Source organism: Colobus angolensis, unplaced genomic scaffold (genome assembly GCF_000951035.1).
Source record: "Colobus angolensis palliatus isolate OR3802 unplaced genomic scaffold, Cang.pa_1.0 Scaffold41, whole genome shotgun sequence".
Taxonomy (NCBI): Eukaryota; Metazoa; Chordata; class Mammalia; order Primates; family Cercopithecidae; genus Colobus; species Colobus angolensis.
The window spans coordinates 1,496,425-1,518,708 of NW_012117488.1; the positions used below are offsets into that span (position 1 = coordinate 1,496,425).

Sequence of the window (22,284 nt, forward strand, 5' to 3'; positions counted from 1 at the left end):
AGTCCCAGCTACTCGGGAGGCTGAGGCAGGAGAATGGCGTAAACCTAGGAGGCGGAGCTTGCAGTGAGCTGAGATCTGGCCACTGCACTCTAGCCTGGGGGACAGAGCGAGCCTCCGTTTCAAAAAAAAATTCTCTATTGTGATAAAATACACAAAACATAAGATTTACTAGTTTAACCATTTTAAAATGTGCGATTCAATGGCATTAAGTACATTCACAAAGTTATGCAACCATCTCCACTATCTAGTTGCAGAACTTTTCATCAACCCATAAAGCAGTCACTCCCCATTTCAACCCTACCCTAAGGCCCTGGTAACCACTAATCTGCTTTCTGATCTACGGATTTGCCTACTCCAGGTATTTCATATACCTGAATCATCCTGCCTGTTGCCTTTTTGGTCTGACTTTTATTTAGCATGTTTTCACAGCTCACTCATGTTGTACCATGTATTAGTAAGTACTACCTTCTTTTTTATGGTTTAATAATATTCCATTATATGAATATTCCACATTTTTAAAACCATTCATCTGTTGATGTATATTTCAATAGTTTCTACCTTTTGGCTACTATGAATAATGCTACTATAAACATTCATATACAAATTTTTGTTTGGGCCAGGCACAGTGGCTCATGCCTGTAATCTTAGCACTTTGGGAGGCTGAGGTGGATGGATCACTTGAGGCCAGGAGTTCGAGACCAGCCTGGACAACATGGCAAAACCATCTCTACTCAAGATGCAACAATTAACTGGGCGTGGTGGTGCACATCTGTAGTCCTAGTTACTCAGGAGGCTGAGGAATGAGAATTGCTTGAACCCAGGGGCAGAGGTTGCAGCGAGCCAAGACTGCGCCACTGCATTCCAGCCTGGGCAACACAGTGAGATCCTGTCTCAAAAATAAAAATAAATAAATAAATAAATTTTTGTTTGAATACTATTTTAAATTCTTTGGAGTAGAACACCACCTAGAAGTAGAATTGCTGGATTATATGGGCAGTTTATGTTTCATTGTTTCAGGAAGCACCAATCTGCTTCCCACAGTGGCTTCACTGCTTTACATTCCCATCAGTAATGTGTGAAGGTTCCAATTTCCCCATATCCTTGTCAACACCTGTTATTTTCCTTTTATTATTATGACTATCCTAGTGGGTATGGAGTGGTATCTCATTGTGAGCAGGTTCTTTCTTGTAATACATTTAACTTTATACTTAAAAAAAAAAAACTATTTGCCCTTAAATTTTTCCTTTTATGCCCTGCTTATCCTTTTGGATGGCCTTTGAAAAATCTACTTATTTATATATTACCTCAAATAAGTAATTTAATCTTCCTTTCATATGCTAAAACTATGACATGTTGTACTTCTAGCCAAGTGACAGAATAGGGTTCCTTTCCTACTAATTTTCTATAAAGTCATATAGTCTATACTATAGCATAGCAAGACCTTGTATTGAGGAAAATTCAGCAATCATCTTTTTAAATGCCCATTTTACACCTGGCAGAGAAGTCATAATTTAACTAAAGAATCTGAGTTTCATTCTTAGCTATATAACACTATTCTCAAGTTTTGTTATATAAAAAAGAGGGTATGGGGGAGGGATACATATTATCTGCTGTAATGGCAAATCAGTTTCTTTATCAAACTTTTGCAATATTTAACCATACACAGAAAATATATCTTTGAAATAGGTCCCAAGAGAATCAACTGAATTTTCTATTATAGTAACGTCTAATAAAATTTCAAATTTGATACATAACAGTCTATCAACTGACACACTGTTAAAGGTATCCCGACAACACATACTCGGCTTAGTATCAGGTTTCCAGAATTCCAGGAATTCCAGAAATTCCAGAATATTGTTTCTTATTAAACAATAAGGCATGATGAGAAAGTAATTTAAGTACAATTTTTAAACTTTTCTCAAATTTTATATTATAGAAAATATATGTTGAGGAAAGAATCTAACATTGCAATTTCAGTTTTTTCAAATATTACATAATAAAATGTCTATAATGTTATAATCAGGGAAAAAAGTTATTTTAAAATAAAAGGGAAAAATGAATACAAAGCAAATTTCTGTTACAATCATAGGGAGGTTTAAGAACAGGATTTCTAGAGCATTACTTGCTCTGGAATATATCCTGGCATTACCACTTACTGGTTGTTTGACCTAGGCAGCAAATTATTTATCTATTCTATGCCTGTTTTCTCGGCTGTAGAGGGTTTGATACACAACCACACAGGATTCAGGAAAAAGGAACGGACCAGGGTATGTGCATTTTTAAAGGATCTTTGGGTATTCATGACCAATTATTAACTGCAATAGGGAATTTACAGATCTAATTTCTACAATCACAAACAACTGTTAAGTAGTTTTGGTATATAAACATGAAAAAATTACCTAAAAGTATGGAATTAAAAAAAATAAAAAGTATCCTGAATCATAGCAATTATGTTTTCTTACTTACTGGGTGATTTGCTGAGGCTTATCTTCTCCATAGGTTTTGCTAGTTTGGGTTTCTTGATAAAGGTTCCACTGGGCTTATTAAATGGCTGCATCATTTTTCTCTTTATTCCTCTTGCAGCAGCAACTGTCACATTGGTGGATTTGTTTTGATAGTCAACAACAATTCCAGGTCTATGAATGCTTCCAAAATCACCCATATGCTGTAAATTTGTGAAATCAATAAGTATTAGCATATTGTCCAAGAAAAACTATGAATTCATATAAAATTTTCATGTTAACTATCTACTAATTTTCACCTGAAAATTCCCTGGAATGTAACTAAATTTTACATGTCCATTCTGAAAAAACACACTGAAAAACTCTGTAAATTATTACATAAACTCAAATCCATTGAATTAGTATTTTTATTTCCAGTAGAACAAATAATGAATATTTGCTACCTATGTTTTTACTTTTACATTTCAAAATTACTTGAGATTATAGACAACATATGTGCCTGTCCAAATGTTACCACTTGTACAACTCTCTGACAACTCCTCTTCAGAGTTCCTAATTGATGTTTTCCCATGAAAAGACCCTAAAAGAAATCTTTATTTTACTAAAACCTGGCTTAAAACTAAGATACACAAAGAAGACCATATTTGTAGTTTGAAGTAAAAAAGATCCAGAAATCATTTAGTATTCTCCCTGTTGAAAAAGGGAATGAGAAGGCGAGATGGAACATTAGTATGAAATAGGAGAGTTAAAGCATAACCATGCATCAACTTCCAAGACACACTTCAGATAAAGAATTGCATCTGACGTTCCATTCACATTCTTACCTAGAGAAACATTTTCTGACCCCGAAGCCCAAGAAACAAAAGTTTACAGATGAAGAGTCATGCAACCAAACGACTCTTTGTGTCCCTTCCTCTTCTCTTGTCATTATCCAAATCTACACCAAGAGGCCACATGTCCACAGAAATTTACTCTGCTACTCTTACTTTTAGAAGATAAAGATGGAGGAGTAATCTGAAGAGAAGGACCCAAGGGAAATTGTACAAGTGAAGATTTAAAATGTAGGTCCTATTGGCTCATCTACTTCACTAACAGGAGAAAGAAAGAAAAGTCCATTCAGACTAGAATGGTAAATACAAAGTACAAGAATACTTGCTTTACTATTAGGAAAACGAAATTTACTTTTGAAGCCTCATTAAGAAAACACACTTTGCCTAAAATAATATACAGCATGGAAAATATTAAGTGTTTTCCAAATTTTCAAACTAGAATGGATTTTCAATTCAAAACCCAAAGCCTGTCATCCCAACTATTTTCAATTAACCTATGATCATGAAGTATATAGTGGGACTGTAATGTATAAGGTGTTTACATTTGTATACTATGCTTAGGAATGCCTATCTAACCTAGTTGTGTTTCCAGGTAATTTAAAAAGTCATATCAGGAAAATCTCCCTTAATTACACATTAAAGGTGCAATGCATTTTTACATAAGTAAAGAGCAACTGTTAAAAATGCAAAATTTCTACACAAGTATAACAAGCTACACTGACATACCAAAGGTTAATAACCAGTCAAAAACGTGTATGTACCCTACTACATTTTTTACTAGAAATACTTTCCTCTGCAAAGAAAATATTAAGAGCAGCTGACTTAAAAGGATTCTTACATTATAACAAAAATACAACACTCTTTAAATGATCAGACTATATAACAACCCCACAATCTACACACACTAGGTAAAATTTCATGTCAATCAAGTGACCTAAGAACATAAAGCATAATGTTTACACTATGCACCCTAACGTTAAACAATTGTGGACTAGTATATTTACTCATTTAAGCAATAATTTACAAAATATTACTTCCTAAGAAGAAATCATAAACGTATCTGTACAGGTGGAAATTATTTCTCAAGAGTAAAACTAGTAACACGAGGGAAAATTAAACAACCAGCAACTGGACATATTGTAAGAGTGAGTTAGCAAAATTACACTGACCACAAATCATAGTACAATCTATTATACACATCAACTTCTTCACCACATAAACATGGCTAAGCTATCCTGATCTATCATCAACTTTTAGTCTCTTGTGTTTAATGTGAAACATGGAGCTTTGAAGAAATTCTACTTGCTAGAGTTTAGCAACAAAGTATAAACATTTTATCATACATTGCACCTTTAACCTACTCAAAAACTCAAAAAGGGTTCAGTGACCTTTCACAATAATCCACAAACTATTCCACCAGCAAAACTGCTAGTGTTTACAAGGAAAAATGCAACTCCTTTTAACCCCTTTTAGACCAAACCTAACAGCCTCACCTTTTTAATAAAGGGAGATTTGGCACAACTTTAAGATCATCTCAAACTGCCACTTATTTTCTGAGGTGCTGGAAAAACTTTTACAGTCAACCTAAAAATTATGTTTATGACTCAGCTTTTGCTTCAAAATACACTGGGATGAACAGTGTTTATTCTAGTTGAAAGCGATGGTCTTGAAAGGGTTTAAAAGAGTGACTAGTGAAAAGAATCTGAAAAGATTCTGTTGTACTTACTCCTCGGCCTCGGCCTCTGCCTGTTGATGGTCCTCCAAAAGCATCATAGTTTCTGCTTCCAAACGTACTTTCAGGATAAGCAGGCGTTCCTCTCCCCCGAGAGCCTACAGGTGCAGGCTTCATATGGGGTGAAGAAAAACTGCTGTAGGAAGAGTAATTCTCTCTTCCTCTGTCCTCCATAAACCCAGGCCTCAATTTTGAACGGGAGTAAGGTGCTTCCCAGCTAGACCCGCCCTGGTTTCTACCTCCGAAAGAGTCAAGGCTATTCCGGTAGGAGCTCTCAAATCGACCACCATAACTACCTCCGAAGCGGCTTTGTTCGGGTTCATTAAAACCATAGCCAGATCTGTACAGATCTCGCCCACCCAGAGAAGACCTGGAGTCGTAAGACTCATAAGGTCCAAACCTGGAAAAGTTGCACAGTGAGGGAAAAAACAAAAGTAAGCTTACTAATGTTAGACAATTCAAAAGACAAATTATCAGATGACATTTATCAACTAAAATTCATTTATATCATACTGGTTTGCACAGTTCTACTTTTGTTCACACTTGATTAGGGCTGGGCAGTTCAACGTGAGACCAGATAGAAAGCTATCTGAGTCAGATTCTAAACATGAATTGAGTTTAGTAAAACTTAGCTTAAAAATCTGCTTCTTAGCAGCTTTTCTATTTTATGAAGAAGAAAAGATTTGTCTGTCATTATTTAAGCCCAGCCCTAGTCTTGGAAAAGGTCATTTGCTAAAGTTCACAAACTATTCAAACTTTTTTGAATCTATCTCTATTATTAAAAATTACAAAACATTTACAATATTTTGGCTTTCAATAGGGACACAAATTGAAGTCTACTTAGATGTAGGTTATTTGTGACACAGAGAGATCCTTTTGCACTCCCAATAATCTATATCACAAACTGCTTCATTGTGTCTGTAGGAGTCAAAATTTGGGGAATTATCTCTGGTTATAAAAATTTGACAATCTGCCAAACTTCAGCCAAGGTCAATTAATCAATCCTCAATCACTTTTTACTTATAGACTAGAAAATCTAACAAATCTAGAAGGATAAACAGATAAAACATAAAAGTAAAAGATCACCAACATATACCCTCTGCACATGAATTTTCAAGGCAGATGAAAAAGAATACATCTTATAATATACTCAATTATTTGAAAAATTATATCCTTCAGGAAATTATCACATAAAACTATCCTTAAAAAGGGAGCACACAGTCTCCTCGAGGTTTTAAGAGAGTTAACAGAAGAAATAAATCATCTTCCTTCTCACAAACCCAAAGCATGGATTACAAAAGTTGCTTGATATCTTACAACACAATTTTATAAAGACCCACAATTACACATGAGATAAAACAATAACATCTACAGAAATAGCTTATGCACATTACATTCACAATATAAAAGGGCAATAACTGACATATTAAAACATTGTTACATTACTTCAATTATTTACAGATCACTAAATAGAAGGTACTATTTACTTCTGAATCCTAGTAACCATATAAAAATTATTCCTATTTCCAACTACATTTTTCAGAACATCTATCACATAAGCAAAACAGTTGCAACTGTTCACTTTCTTAATTTTTCTTTACTATAAATCATAGTGGCACACTGGAAGCAGAAAGGAGGAAAGTAAGCATCATTCAGTCCATCATTAAGGAATCCGGATCCTCCAATTTATGAAGAAGGATGACTGTTTCACATGTCTACTAACTAGTTTTACTTATATTCAGCAGGAACCTTTGTGCCTCAAAAAGTAGACACCCCTTCTCCTGAAATATGGTCAACCTTAAAGCTTTAAACCTACTTAAAGTTAAGTAGGTTTAAGCTTTATACAGTAGTAACAGTAAAATATAAATACAATCTAGACTAGTCAAAGGTATAGTATTCATGGCTTTAATACAACGCTCCTAGCCTAGAGCACAAGTGCTTTGGTGTAAGTAGTACCTGCCAATAAATAACCTGAACATAATTTTAAAAATAGTTATATTATTGCAATATGCTCTTCCTTTAAAATTAGAATTAAAGGAATATGTCTTGAATGTTTCTTAGAAAGCAAATGTTAGACTGTTTCAGTAAAATCCATTCTAGTTAGACTGCTTTGCTAATTTACACAGCACCCCACATTAGAAAATATTTTTTTAATTATTAAGAAAAAGCTTCATAAATAATATTTTCAATAACATTTTTATATCATTTTTCAGGATATTTTGATTGACAAGAAGTTAGAAGTAAAAGAATTTTTAAAAAGTTCACTGCTAAAAACAGAGTATCTTACTCTATTGTATTGACATGATATAGTTATCTGGTGTTTTCCTAAAATAATGTCTGCCAGTAATCCTGATTTAAATTTTATCCCATTAATTAACACCTTTAAACATTTAAGGTGATGATTCAATAGCAAACAGTGAAGTTCAAGTATCATAACATGCCTAAAGAATACTTAATATATCCAGAATCTTATAGTTGTCTAATTATTTGGCCAAATGATTAAGCAATTTACCTGCTACCCCCACCACCACCACTGTGATTGTCCATGCCATATGACTGGTTTAGGTAGGACTCCATGGATCTCTGACCCCCATAGGATCCATGGCCATAGTCACGATCCATCCCTATAAGAGTTTAAAAAGAAAAAAGTTATATGATGCTCACCTTTACTGGCACTCAAAAGAAGAATTTTTAGATAAATATCCTTGAATGCCAGACCTCCGTAAGATCCAGGGCCATAATCACGATCCATTCCTAAAAGAGAGTCAATAAGAAATTGTCAGTAAAATACACCATTTTCTTCAGGGATCTTTGCACAAAACACAAGATATTCTTATCTATCTCCTGAGATAATAATTTACCATTAACATTTAAACTAAATTCACACTAAATGCTGAAAGGAAAAACACAAAGATGAGAAGCTACTAAATCAAATTTGCTTAAAAAAAAAAAAAGCCTGATATTTCAAAGAAAAACATATTTTCAACTAAAAGTTCTACATTAGGATTATTTTCTTTTTTGATTTTCTTTTGAGACTGGTTATGAGACTGGCTAAGTTCTGTGTTTTTGATAGAGATGGGCTTTCACCGTGTTGCCCAGGCTGGTTTTGAGCTTCTGGGCTCAAGCAATCCACCCGCCTTGGCCTCCGAAAGTGCTGGGATTACAGGCATGAGTCACTGCACCTGGCCACAGAATTATTTTCAATTTAACCAATATTTATTTGACTAGGGGACTACTATAAGGCCTTGTATTAAGCACTATAGCATATATAATTAATGATACATCATTCCTATTCTTAAGAAAAGTCAGCATTTAATAATGTCAAAGGGGAAATTTTTGTCCTATATGACAGCAGTAGACTATACTTGTTTTATGCATCTAACTCCTCTCTAAATGTCTGAAAACTCAGAAGCAGCCACGTTTCCAATTAGCCTTGTTCACAGTAATTGAAATAGACATTTTTAAACAGTAAAATCACAGAGTGAGACCAATCTATGGCACGGTGCCTATAAATGATGACTCAACAAATGAATGCAAATTCTAGCAATGTGAACACTAAAAAAAAAAAAAAATAACTAATACACAATAAGCATATTGTCTATTTTATTACACTGCAATTCTGCCTATATACCAACCTCTGATATGAAAAATAAATACAACAAAAGAGGTAACAAAATCAATTCAGGATGACTATAAAAATCATAAAGTAAAACAAACATTTACAATTTGTTTTCTATAAAGTACTTTAAAAATCCCTCATTACTATCCTCCCCAAATGCGATACACAAATAAATACAATGGTACACACAGAGTAAATACCTTAATTTTATATTTTTAAAACATTAAATTTTATATAATCATTTAAATATCTCTAGTCCTAACAATAATGACAACAATAACAACTTTATAAAAATAGTACTCAAAGTCATCCAACTTTAAACCTGGCAGCAACCTAAATGTTCAAAATGAATCCTCTAATTTTATAGATATGGGGAACTGAAGTCCAAAGAGATGAAATGATTTTCCCAAAATTCCATAGATATCCCTCTTGTCTAGTCTCATGCTATGGCTTCTACATGAAATATTTTCCTCTACTACCCTAAATAGTGGCCTATTGAAACTTTCTAATCTTTTAAAGTCCATTTCAAATACTAATACATTCAAGAAAACTTTTACTGATACTCTCTCAGCTGAGTGTCATCTTTCTTCTGAATATTCACAAAAGCCTATAACTCTCACGTGGTGCTTGTGATACTCTGCCTTACTCTGCCATTTGTGGTCTCATCTTAAATTTACTGGTCCTGTGGTAAAGTCCAATTTTTATCTTAGAACAGCAGTTGTCAAGGCAGCTGCTGACCACTGGGAGTTGCTGAGAACCTTTCTGGGGATCCACAAGGTCAAAATATTTTTATAAATAACACCTGAACATTATTTGCCTTTTTCACAGAGTTGACACTTGCACAGAAGGTGCAAAAGCACTGGTGGATAAAACTGCTGGTGACCTAGCACAGATCAAGGCAGTGGCAACAGATTGTACTGGTAGTCATTACATTCTTTAACATTACATGCTCACAGTAAAAATATTAAAATACAAATGCCAATTTCTCCTCAGAATGTCCTTGATGAAGCAGTAAGAATTATCAATTTTATTAAAACATGACCTTTAAGTACACCTTTTTTTATATTCTCTGTAATGAAAGGGAAGAACATATCAAGCAATTTGGCTGCCTACCAAAGTACCATAGCTCTCCCAGGAAAAGCTACTGTGCAAGTGTTTGGTTTGTGAATTAGCCACTTTTTACAAGGAACACTCTTTTTACTAGAAAGACTGACAGACAAATACGATGGTTTTCAGATTTGGGCATTTGGCAGATATTTTCTTAAAAATGAACTAAGTGTGACCTGGCATGGTGGCCCACGCCTGTAATCCCAGCACTTTGGGAGGCCGAAGCGGGTGGATCACGAGGTCAGGAGATCGAGACCATCCTGGCTAACACAGTGAAACCTCGTCTCTACTAAAAATACAAAAAATTAGCCGGGCGTGGTGGTGGGCGCCTGTAGTCCCAGCTACTTGGGAGGCTGAGGCAGGAGAATGGCGTGAACACGGGAGGCGGAGCTTGCAGGGAGCCAAGATCATGCCACTGCACTCCAGACTGGGCAACAGAGCAAGACTCGTCTCAAAGGAAAAAAAAAAAATGAACTAAGTGAAACCATTGTTTTAACGAAAACAGCTGACATTATTTGTTGTCAATGATAAAATTCATGCTTTTAAGTGAACATGAGAATTTTTTAAAAGTTGTATCTACCACCTTGAGCTTGACAGCTTCCCAATACTTAAAGACTTTCTGATAAGGTTGGTGGTGGTATTACTGAATATGATTTTTTAAATATTGTGCCATAAAACTTATCAATATTTGGAAAATCTGCATTCCAAATAATGTCGATATTACAAAATAATATATGCTAAAAAAGATCCATTCAAAGTACAAGACATACTAATGGGTTTTAATATAACAGTACAAAAAGTGCATCAATACACAAAACATATGGAGATATTTTACTGCTTTTTTCATTTGAAGACTTCAAATCTGGTGTGTAATTTACACTTACAGAGCATCTCAATTCAGACGATCCATGTTTTAAGTGCTAAATAGTAACGTGGCTAGCAGCTACCAAACTGGACAACACAGTTCCAGATTAATAAAATCGTTAATTTTTTGTGATAAAGTTGGTAAGTATATAGTAAAATATATGCTCATACATTAGAGGATAATTCTAAGATTAAAATAAAGTTTTAAAAATGGAAAGTTTTCCTCTAAGGCCTCATATTTAAAAATAAGATTATGTTTAGTCAGGTACACAGAGAAAAAAATCTTATGTTTTATTTCTGCTAGTTTCTATTTTGAGTTAGCATTGGCTGCCTTTGAACACTAAAACCTTCAGTTTTTTATTCTATTTTTATTTCACTATAATCAAAATTATTAACATTTATTGCACACTAACCATGCATGTGTTAGATACTCTGAAATGTACAAAAATTAATAAAGGTACCTTTATATAGCAATGATTCTGGTTGATTGCTCATAGAACTGTTACTACTCATTTAAACAGGAGGAAAAGTCTTTATATTGTATACAGTGTAGTTATACAGCTATAGATTCTGTAAGATGACTGCTTTTATATAAATTTTTCTTCCAGTCACCAAAATGAATTTTAAAATCACTTTTAAAAATAAAACTGTGGGCCGGGCGCGGTGGCTCAAGCCTGTAATCCCAGCACTTTGGGAGGCCGAGACGGGTGGATCACGAGGTCAGGAGATCGAGACCATCCTGAGCTACACGGTGAAACCCTATCTCTACTAAAAAATACAAAAAACTAGCCGGGCGAGAGGGCGGGCGCCTGTAGTCCCAGCTACTCAGGAGGCTGAGGCAGGAGAATGGCGTAAACCCGGGAGGCGGAGCTTGCAGTGAGCCGAGATCGCGCCACTGCACTCCAGCCTGGGCGACAGAGCTAGACTCCGTCTCCAAAAAATAAATAAATAAATAAAACTGTGAGAACATAGTAGTAGCTCTTAAATGAAAATAATTCACCAACAAAAATAAAACTGACCTAATAATTTAAATCAAACACATGCTCAAAAATGCTAAAACTCATTTTTAATTTAAACACAAAGAAGCAGCTGCAAAATACTGGGGGGAAAAAACTGACCTATGGGCTGGGCAAGGTGGCTCACACCTGTAATCCCAACCCTTTGGGAGGCCAAGGTGGGTGGATCAGCTGAAGTCAGGAGTTCAAGACCAGTCTGACCAACATAGTAAAACTCCGTCTCTACTAAAAAATACAAAAAAAATTAGCCAGGCGTGGTGGTGGGAGCCTGTAATCCCAGCTACTCAGGAGGCTGAGTCAGGAGAATCGCCTGAACCCAGGAGGCGGAGGTTGCAGTCAGCTGAGATGGCGCCACTACACTCTAGCCTGGGCCACAAGAGAGAAACTCCGTCTCAAAAAAAAAAAAAAAAAAATTAAAAACTGACCTATGACCAAAATAACTAGCTATGTGACATTAAGTCTTGAGTGGGACTACTTTTTAGCAAGTCTACACTACCAGCACCCTACATACAAGATACCAGCATCTACCACCTAGGTTATTGCAAAAGTCTCCTAACTGGTTTTCCTGCTCCACTTTTGCTCCTTTGCTGTTTATTCTGAAGACAATAGCCAGAATAATTCTGATAAAATGTAAGTTTAATCATGTTCAATGCTCAGTAACCTCCAATGGCTTCCTCTTATTCCAAGTAAAAGCCAAAGCTTAAAATAACATATAAGAACCTATACCAGTGGTTTTAACTAGGGGAGATTTTGCACCCCCTGGGGACATTGGCAATGTCTGAAACATTTTTGGATGTCACAACTAGGGGGCAGATGCTACTGACATCTAGCATATAGAGGCCAAGGAGGCTGTCAAAAGTTCTACAATGCACAGGACATCCCCCTACAACAAAAAATTACCCAGTCCAAAATGTAAGAAATTTGAGAAACCCTGCCCTACATGATCTGCCTCATCACCTCTTAACTTCATTATCAATTTTATACACCCCTGTTTACTCCACTCCTACAACACCAGGTCCCTTGATGTTTCTAGAACACAAGGTGTATACCCATTTTGGCAGCTGCTGTTCCCTCTGCCTGGAATGCTCATTCCCCTGAACCTGCACTGTTTACTCCCTCAACTTTTTCAGGTCTTCACTTGCTATTGCTTCTGATATATAAGCAAATTATCTTTGATTTTCAATGCTTTCTGGCTACACCTCAACACTCTAACCTTGTCTTAAGATTGCTCAGCAAAAAATCATCTGTTCTAGTCAAGCCAGTGTTAAGGTCTTGCTCTGTCACCCAGGCTGGACTGCAGTGGCACAATCATAGCTCACTGCAGCCTTCACCTCCTGGGCTCAATCAATCCTCCCATCTCAGCCTCTGGAGTAACTGGAACTATAGGGGGGGCACCACCATGCCTGGCTAATTTTTTTAAAAAATTTTTTTGTAGAGACAGGGTCTCACTATGTTGCCCAGGCTGGTTTCAATCACCTGGCCTCAAGCAGTGCTCCTACCTCAGGCTCCCAAAGCACTAGGATTACAGGCATGAGCTAGCGCACCCTTTTCTCTCCCCTTTTTCTATATGCTATTTATATAAAAAGTATTATGAAGCAAGAAGGAAAATATGGAGACACTGGAAACACATATTCCTTCCAAGAAATAGTGTGGGGAAAACCTGTATCGTGCCATGTTTTCCAATGCCTTCTACTTCATTTCACTTCCTAGAAAATACAGTGCTAACAATAAAATATATTTTTGGCTTTTTGGTACCTACGCATTGTTTATTTCTTAAAGCCTGTAAGTCTTCCTCTAAATAGCTTCATGGCTTACGGCCGGGTGCGGTGGCTCAAGCCTGTAATCCCAGCACTTTGGGAGGCCGAGACGGGTGGATCACGAGGTCAGGAGATCGAGACCATCCTGGCTAACACAGTGAAACCCCATCTCTACTAAAAAATACAAAAGACTAGCCGGGCGAGGTGGCGGGCGCCTGTAGTCCCAGCTACTCGGGAGGCTGAGGCAGGAGAATGGCGTAAGCCCGGGAGGCGGAGCTTGCAGTGAGCTGAGATCCAGCCACTGCACTCCAGCCCGGGAGACAGAGCAAGACTCCGTCTCAAAAAAAAAAAAAAAAAAAAAAATAGCTTCATGGCTTACATACTCACCTATCTTAAATCTATGCTCAAATGTCATCTTTTTGGTGAGTCCTTCCCCAGAGACTTTAAAATTGCAACACATACAAGTACACACACACATTTATCCTCCTTCTCTGTTATTCTCCCTAGCAATGATCATCATCTAACATACAATATATATTACTCCTTTTTTCCCCTGTGGACTAAATTATGACATATATATTATTTCTTATCTTGTTTACTATTTCATCCCACTAGACTGAAAGCCTCACAAAGGCAGGAATATTTGTCCATTTTGTTCACTGCTATATTCCCACCTCCTAGAACGATATCTGATGCCCAGCAGGCACTAAATAAATATTCGCTGAACAATGTCAAATAAAATCCCTGAAATTAAGTTCCTCATTTGTAAAATATAAATAATCTAGACCTAGAAGTACTGTCAAGCATTGGCCTTTAATCAGAGGTGCCTTCCAAAATCAGAGTGGTTTTACACAACATACACAGCCAAAGACCACTTGCACTGAAATTAAGATTCAAGAGGTATAGGCTATGTCTGAACACAGAGACTTTGAAAAAGCTCCCCAGGAGATTCCAACAATCACCCTCAGATGAGAATCACTATTATAACTAAAATTAGGAGAAAAAAATAAAAGTCATAATATTAGATCTTTTTGCAACACCGTATAATAAATAAATGTCTAGCCCTGCATGAGTCTGCATTTCAAGTCCTATGTTTAGACATTAAATCCAACTGTCCAGTAAATCCTAGATGGCCTTTTATCATTACAAATTATCTCCCACTTCCCCTTCCCCTCCCCCTCTCCCTTGTAAAAGCACTAGTCCTACATTCCAGTTTAAAATTCTGGATTCGTCTTTATTCAACCCTCTCAATTTTCTGCCCATTACTAGTCAGCCTGCAAGTTCTGCTAATTTGCTCTTCATTTTTAAGATTACTACTATCACCTCCCAAGTTCAAGGCCTTAAAATCTTTATATCAAAACTTATGAAACGGCTTTCTCGTTAATTTTCCAGTTTTCAATATAACCTACATGTGGATGCAAATTAAACTTCCTTTGGTAATTTTCAATTTCCAGCTCACAAATATATTCTTCAGTACTAACTCCCTATATGCTAAGCCCTTTTAGCCCACATGAAATCCAAACTTAATCTTCAAAGACGGTAAAATAAAAATCAACTGTTCAGTGATTATTCCCATCAATGGCATAGTCTTTAGTAGTACATTTGCTTCAGTTTTACTTTGCGAATATATTCTATTCTGTACGAAAGTTGGATTTTACATCTCTGGCACTCAGGATATTTAATGCCACTCCCTCAAGTCCTTCATATGTTTTTTAACCTGTATTAATTGTTCTTTGATCTTTTTCGTATTATTATCTTGTGTGGCAGGGCCCTAACTCTAATAACTATCAAAATGACATCCAATTGTATTCTACATACCTCTCATGATTCTATCTAGCTCTATAGTCACAAGTCTAATGTCATGCTCATGTCAATAAACAATCAAGCTTCTTTATGTGCTCCTCTAGACAGCTCTTTATATACTAACACATTTGGACACACTGAAGAAAATGACCTCAAAAACAAGGTCAAAATACATTACAATACAAGCTACATAGAACCAAGCCAATAATCCATTTAGTCTACATTACTCAATATCAAAGCCTCTAATTCAACCAAAATAACTCAACCAGTGTCTTGTGATTCATCACACAGAATGTAGTTAGGCCCTTTGGAACACATTAAAATGATCACAATTCAAACAAAATGGACCAAAAAAAAAAAATATATTAAACTAACGTGAATAACCCCTAACATTTTCTGATAGCAAATTCCCCAATTCAAATACTATATATGGTAAGACAATATTAACACATAAGTGATATATCAAGAACCAAAACAAGGACTGAAATAGGTAGAACTGGCTTTTTACATTGATACTATATTTTTATGGGCATGAAGAGAAAAGCTGAAAGAGGATACTTACCATTAAAACCCTGATAAGTATTCCTGCAGGAGTGTGTGTAATCTATGAAGACACATTTAACAAAAAGGAATTAGTGTGATATTAGCAATAGTTCAAAAGTATATACCCATCTAGTCAAAAACAAGTACAATTTTTAAAATGACATTAACCCAATTATCTGCAAAATTGAGAATAATTAAAACAAATAATTACCAATACTCCATTTGGGAAAAAGTATCTCTATTTTTTTCACTGTCTCCCCAAATGGTAGGTTTATTATCCAAAGTATGGTAAACATTAGTTTACAACACCTGATACATAGTAATAGCCAAAAGAGGGGATTCAGCACTGATTTGTACCAAGTAACAAAAGGAAGAAAGATTAAATTATGTATCAAATAATGCAAAAGCAAAGACATGAGAACTGTACCTAACATGACATTTTTGCTAAGTTAATTTCTTTCACCATTTAATTTGCTCTTTAAAGATTTCAAGATCTTGGCTGAGCAAGGTGGCTCACTCCTGTAATCCCAGCACTTTGGGAAGGCGAGGTGGGCAGATCACGAGGTCAGGAGTTCAAGACCAGCCTATCCATTACGGTGAAACCCTTTCTCTACTGAAAATACAAAAATTAGCCGGGCATAGTGGTGCGCGCCAGTAGTCCCAGCTATGAGCGAGGCTGAGGCAGAAGAATCACTTGAACCCAGGAGGCGGAAGTTGCAGTGAGCCAAGATTGCACCACTGCATTCTAGCCTGGGCGACAGAGTGACTCTGTCTCAAAAAAAAAAAAAAAAAAGATTTCAAGATCTCATCTGAGACATGCATATGCATATACGTATATGACTGTGTTCTATATTCATCCAGAATGTGTCATCACTGAAAACCATATTGCCAATTTCCTCGTCAAAACTAATTTAACAACTGTTAAATTATTTAGTTAATTTTACAAATACATACTTAGTTAATTTTACAAATATATACTGGAAGAACAGAATTTAATATAGCGGTCATCTGGATACAACAGAATCCTGCTACACTACGCCGGAATAGATTCATATATGGCGTTAGTCAAATTCCATCTTCCAAATACAGCAGTGGTGTATTTGGACAGTGAGAGAGGGAATATTTCATCACTAATATTGTTTAGCATTTTTTTCACTGACACTATTTAGAACTGTAGGCATATGGCACTAATAGAAAGCAAACATACTACGTTTCATTATTGTTTTTCAATTCTCTATAGAAAATGGATTCCCTTATTGCCTTGGGTGGGGAGGGGAAAGAACTGTTTGCACTGCCCCATTTCCACTTTGTTAGCTTCTGCTATACCTTGGGTGTTGGCATTATCATCAAACTTTAGCATGAAAATACAATAATATATTCCTTATTTTCACTCCCAACTCTGGCCACTTCAAGTATTCGGAGTTTTTTGTTTTGTTGTTGGGTTTTTTTGTTTTGTTTTGTTTTTTGTGTTTTTTTTTGAGACGGAGTTTGGCTCTTGTTGCCCAGGCTCGTGATCTCGGCTCACTGCAACCTCTGCCTCCCAGGTTCAAGTGATTCTTCTGCCTCGGCCTCCCAAAGTGCTGAGATTACAGGCGTGAGCTACAGCGGCGCCCGGCCCAAAGAGTCACAGTTTAAAGGTATCTACATCAAAATGGGTCAAAGTCCAACTAAAACAAACAAAACCACAAGAGTGTGCTACTCTTAAGAGCTAAATTTACTATTTCAAAGTAACTGAAAAGTATCTACAAGAGGGCGATTCCAGTCCCCTTTCAAAAATCTGTACCTAGATGTGAAAGCTTTAATTCTTTGTTGCATGAAATCTTATGAAAAATCAAAAGCTCATTGAGTAAGACATATGCTGAGATCACACCTCATTTAAAGATCATTTTTTTTGGTGGGGTCAAAGGTTTACAGCCTACTTAGCGAACTGGTTTTACTTAAGCATGCCTGGTTACTCAGGATTAAATCCAGTTTAATCATACAAGTCCTTTCCCATGTCTCCCTAATGCTGTCACTACATACCACTTTATTTTGACACCAATTCCTAGCAAGGTTTGAAAATAAAAGTGAAGACCAAATGAATATTACTTTGTGACCCTGTAAAAGTGGTTTAAAGAATTAGTATCTGAGACAACTGAAAGGTACTGCTAAAATACAGTTTATTTAATTCATAGGTCGAACACTTACAAGGCTGTGTACAGGTCCAAATGTGAAGGACATTTGATGCTTGCTGTGCCAAAATTCTGACTAACTTAAATCCCATCTACACACGATCCAAAGAAAAGTGCTTTGGTTCACATAAATTTTTCAAATTTGGGATTAACAAGCAGCTAATTTTTGATGATAAACACCCCAGTTTGCTAACCAGGAAACATCTTGCTTTCCATTTGCATAAATATTTATCTATACACATCACTTAAAGACACTCATCTTAAACCGGGACAACCAGAAACATCACTGTGAACAAGCCTCTGAAAATTCTATCTGGCAAGAAGTAACCCGAGGCTGAGGATTAACTAAGCGGACGGTCTGGGTCGCTGCCCTGCGGGGCGAACGCGAGACTAGGTGGGTGAGGCCGCACTCGCCCGTCTGGCCGAGACCGGGAAGTTGGAGACGTCGGGGCAATTTCCACTACCAGGGGCCAAGGCGAGTCTGGGGCTCCAGCCCGGAGGTTCTCGCGCTCTAGGCGCGTCCTACCGGGCACCGAGTTCTCCTGTCTCCGTCGGCAGCGGGCGCCGAGCGGGCCGAATCGGGGAGCGCGGGTCCCCAAAGAGGCCGACTCCGGGCGCTGGGCCCGGGGCGGGCGGGCCGGCGGCCTCCGGGCCCGCAGAACAAAGCCCACACGGCCATCTTGAGACGGTAAACAGACCCCCAGCGCAGGCCACCCCGCCTCCCGCCAGCCGCGCCGACCAGCCAGAGGCAGTGCTTACCGTCCTCGAAGTCCATGGCAGAGGCTGGGGACCGTCGGCCTTGGAGGCGCTAGGCTGAGCTATGGCCGGCGGCGAGCGTCCGCGACCCGCGATTCCACACGATCAGTCCGCGCGACCGAGAGAGGCGCTACCAGCCCGGGAGCCGCAGGCCACAGCGAGGCTGGGGAGGCGGGGCCGACCGGCGCTACCAGTGCTCCCGGCGCGGCCTGCTATTGGCTGGCGCGGGCTGGTGGGCGGGCCCTCGCGTGGGGGCGGGAAGCAGGTCCGCTGTCATGATCGGAGGTGCTGACCCTCTGGAGCCGCTGATGGGGACGGAAGGTGAAAAAGGAGCGCAAAAGATTGGCAGGGGTTGTGGGAAAGCAAGCCGAGTGTACGGGAAGGGCCGGCTGCGGCCCGCCATGTTTGAACCTGGCAATAGCGAAAGAAGCCGGTTGGAATGCCTTCTTCCTGCCCTAACTAATAAAACTGCAAGCCTACCTTTTGCTTTGTATTGGCTACAGATGACTAATCATAACATTTGTAAGTACTTGCGGAGTTTCCTCCATGGAGACACAGAAGTCTGAGACGTTTTTAGAACCCTGTGGCAAATTTGAAAAGCAAGATACAAAATTGCATATGGAGTCTGATTATCGCTATGTCAATAAATTTTCTTAAAAGACAAAGCATTGAAATAAATGGAAATAATAATTCTTTTAAAAAAATTTAAATTATTTTTATAGAGATGGGGGTTTTGCCATGTTGCCCAAGCAGGTCTCCAACTCCTGGGCTCAAGCAATCCCCCCACTCCCAGCCCCGTCTCGGCCTCCCAAAGTGTTAGGATCACGGGCGTGAGCCAACGCGACCTGCCTGGAAAGATTTCTAAAATATGGCCTGCTTGGCCACCACGCAGGATCTGCAAGCTGCATGCCCACAAGTTTTGGCACCCATTTGGACTTTAACAATCGGAGATGGCAGCGGTGAAGGCATCAGCATCAAAAGCTACCAGGCCTTGGTATCCTCATCCAGTATATGCAAGATACTGGCAACATTACCATCAAGCAATGGCTTGGATGCAAAGCCACCACAATGCCTACAGGAAGGCGGCGGAATCCTGTTTCAGTCTTCCATGGTACTTCCTTCCTGCACTTCTTCCCCAAAGCTCTTACGATAACCAGGCTGCGTATCGTCAGTCCTTCTGTGACCATCATGTGGCCTAGCGGGACTCCCCCTGCAGTTCTTCACTTTTCAGAGGGTCTGGGCAGCATCCACATGGCAGCAGTAGGATCCAGGCATCCACAAGACAAGACCAAGCTTTGTCCAAAGAGGAAGAGATGGAGATCGAGTCAGATGCAGAGGTAGAATGTGACCTGAGCAACGTGGAAATCGCCGAAGAGCTCCGCCAGTGCTTTGCAGACACCGAGAGGCACAGAGAAGAACGACGGCGGCGGCGGCAGCTGGATGCAAAGCGCCTGGACAGCTTGTGAACGCTGACCACGACCTGTACTGCAACACCCGCCGGTCGGTAGAGGCCCCAACTGAGAGGCCTGGTGAGCGGCGCCAGGCCGAGATGAAGCGTTTGTGCTGGGACAGCGCCGCCAAGATTCAGGCCATGGAGGCTACGGTGCAGCTGAGCTTTGACACGCACTGTGACCCAAAGCAGTGGGCCATCCCCCTGAAGTTCTGAGCTCAGGGCACAGAGCACCCAGCTTCTGCCTCTTCCTTTTGGATACACGCTCTTCATCTCTCCTGTACATTTCTCAGGGAAAGGGGACTTTGTACTGAGGTACAGGCATGTTCACCACAGTCCCAGTGGGCCTGTCATGGGGTGGATATACTATGCCAGCCACTTAGAGGTCGGCAGGACATATTCTGTTGCCAACATGATAAATTTTATCCTGAAATAAAATGATAATTTTTAATATATTATACTGGTTTTTTATGTTGTCGGTAACAGTTCAATTCATTAAAGTTCTTGCCTAGAGAAAAAGAAAGAATTCTAAAGCACCAACGATGATTCTTTTTGTGATGACTTTTTATATACACATGATTATGTATTCTTCTATATTCTCCAAATTCTCGAGCACTTTCATAATGTAAAATATATATTTGGCATAAAACAAGACTTAATATTTATTAATGATTAGTGTTTATTAAAAGTTCTCTTTAGCCAAATATTATGTTTCATTTTCTTTGAAGATATGCTTAGTGATGCGGAGGTGGGGTCTCCCTTGACCATTTAAGTTAGTGGTTGTTGATTGTGACTCTACTCTGGAATCCTCCAGTGCACTTTTAGTAAGTGCCAATACTCAGGTTTCACTTCAGGGTTTCTGATTTGATAATGAATTTGATAAAACTGTCACCAATGTTTATTTTTAAGACATTTACAAGAGATGTTATTGGACTAATTTCTCTTCTGTTTCAGTAACCTGTACTCCTTGAGAAAATGTCAAGTCTAGAAAAAATAACTTTAGAGACAGGCTATGATCTAGTTCTGAATTTTAAGGTGCAAATAAAAGAGCTGTAACATTCACAGATGGGTGAGATTTGTGGCAGAAGAGTCATCCAGAGCTTGAAGGATGACCTCTAGAAACACACACACACATACTGGATTGTATTATTGCCACTTTGGAAACAGTGTTTGCGACATGGACAAAGTTATTTATACATTCAGGAATCTGGAAAAAGACAAACTGACATTGGAGCAGTTTGAACCACAGATCAAAAGACTTTTTTTTTTCATAGAGCAAACAGTGGCAACAATGAGTTGATCACCAGATAGGAAACCATGAATCAAATTATTTACTTTTTTTCAGGGTCCACCCAGTTGCTGGAACCACGAAGGCAACCTCTGGAAATACAACTACAAGAAAAGCTCACAGATACACTACGTGTATTTGTGTTGCCCCAAAAATGGGCAGGGCATTTTTTCCTCCTCCATCCTGATTGATTCACCCTGTTCTCCATCCTTTTCTTGTTTCCTCCTTTTTTCCCTTCTATGCAGATACTCCTCCGCTTACATGGGGTTACATCCCAATAAGCCCTTCATAAATTGAAAATATCACAATTCAAAAATGCATTTAATATGCCTAACCTATTGAACATCATAGCTTCACCTAACCTACCTTAAATGTGTTTAGAACATTTACATTAGCCTACAGTTGGGCAAAGTCATCTGGCAGCACAGTACATTGTAGAGTATCAGTTGTTTACCCTTGTGATTACGTCGGTGACTGGGAGACGCTGCCCAGCCTTTCAAAAGAGTATCCTACTTCATGTCACTAGCCTGGAAAAAGATCAAAATTCAAAATTGGACTATAGTTTCTACTAAATGCATGTCACTTTCACACAGCTATAAAGTCAAACCATAGTAAGTCAGAGACCATCTATACATGTTTTCTATTCACCTGAGCTGAACATTTTGAAAACCGAACTCATAATTTCAAACCTGTTCATCCTCCTGTATCCTTTCATCTCTGTTAGTGGCATCATGAACAGCCATGCACTAATCCCAGCTTACGAGTCATCTAGTCAAGACTCAGCCCTCCCTCATTCTCCCACCTCCAATCCATTCTGAAGCCTTTCATCTGTTTATTAGCTCCTAAAATGTCCTAAACCTGCCCCCTCCTCTTCATCCCCACTGCC

The 22,284-nt window shown here is 38.4% G+C and overlaps 1 protein-coding gene and 1 pseudogene across 2 annotated transcripts in view; one reads left to right on the forward strand and one right to left on the reverse strand.

Moving 5' to 3' along the window:
* ZNF326 (zinc finger protein 326) overlaps nucleotides 1-18,816 on the reverse strand; it is a 36,074-nt gene extending 17,258 nt beyond the window's left edge. Inside the window, exons 1-6 of one of the 2 annotated variants that reach the window (XM_011956041.1) lie at nucleotides 18,664-18,816; nucleotides 15,753-15,794; nucleotides 7,743-7,778; nucleotides 7,537-7,648; nucleotides 5,019-5,424; nucleotides 2,467-2,665 (exon numbers count right to left, since the gene is read on the reverse strand). In XM_011956041.1, the coding sequence (XP_011811431.1) occupies nucleotides 2,467-2,665; nucleotides 5,019-5,424; nucleotides 7,537-7,648; nucleotides 7,743-7,778; nucleotides 15,753-15,794; nucleotides 18,664-18,679 (811 nt within the window). In that variant the 5' untranslated portion in view covers nucleotides 18,680-18,816. The remainder of the gene's footprint in view (nucleotides 1-2,466; nucleotides 2,666-5,018; nucleotides 5,425-7,536; nucleotides 7,649-7,742; nucleotides 7,779-15,752; nucleotides 15,795-18,663) is intronic. The other variant, XM_011956042.1, reaches the window with a different exon arrangement.
* Nucleotides 18,817-18,955: 139 nt separating this feature from the next.
* Nucleotides 18,956-20,326, forward strand: LOC105521747 (annotated as a pseudogene).
* Nucleotides 20,327-22,284: the final 1,958 nt, after the last annotated feature.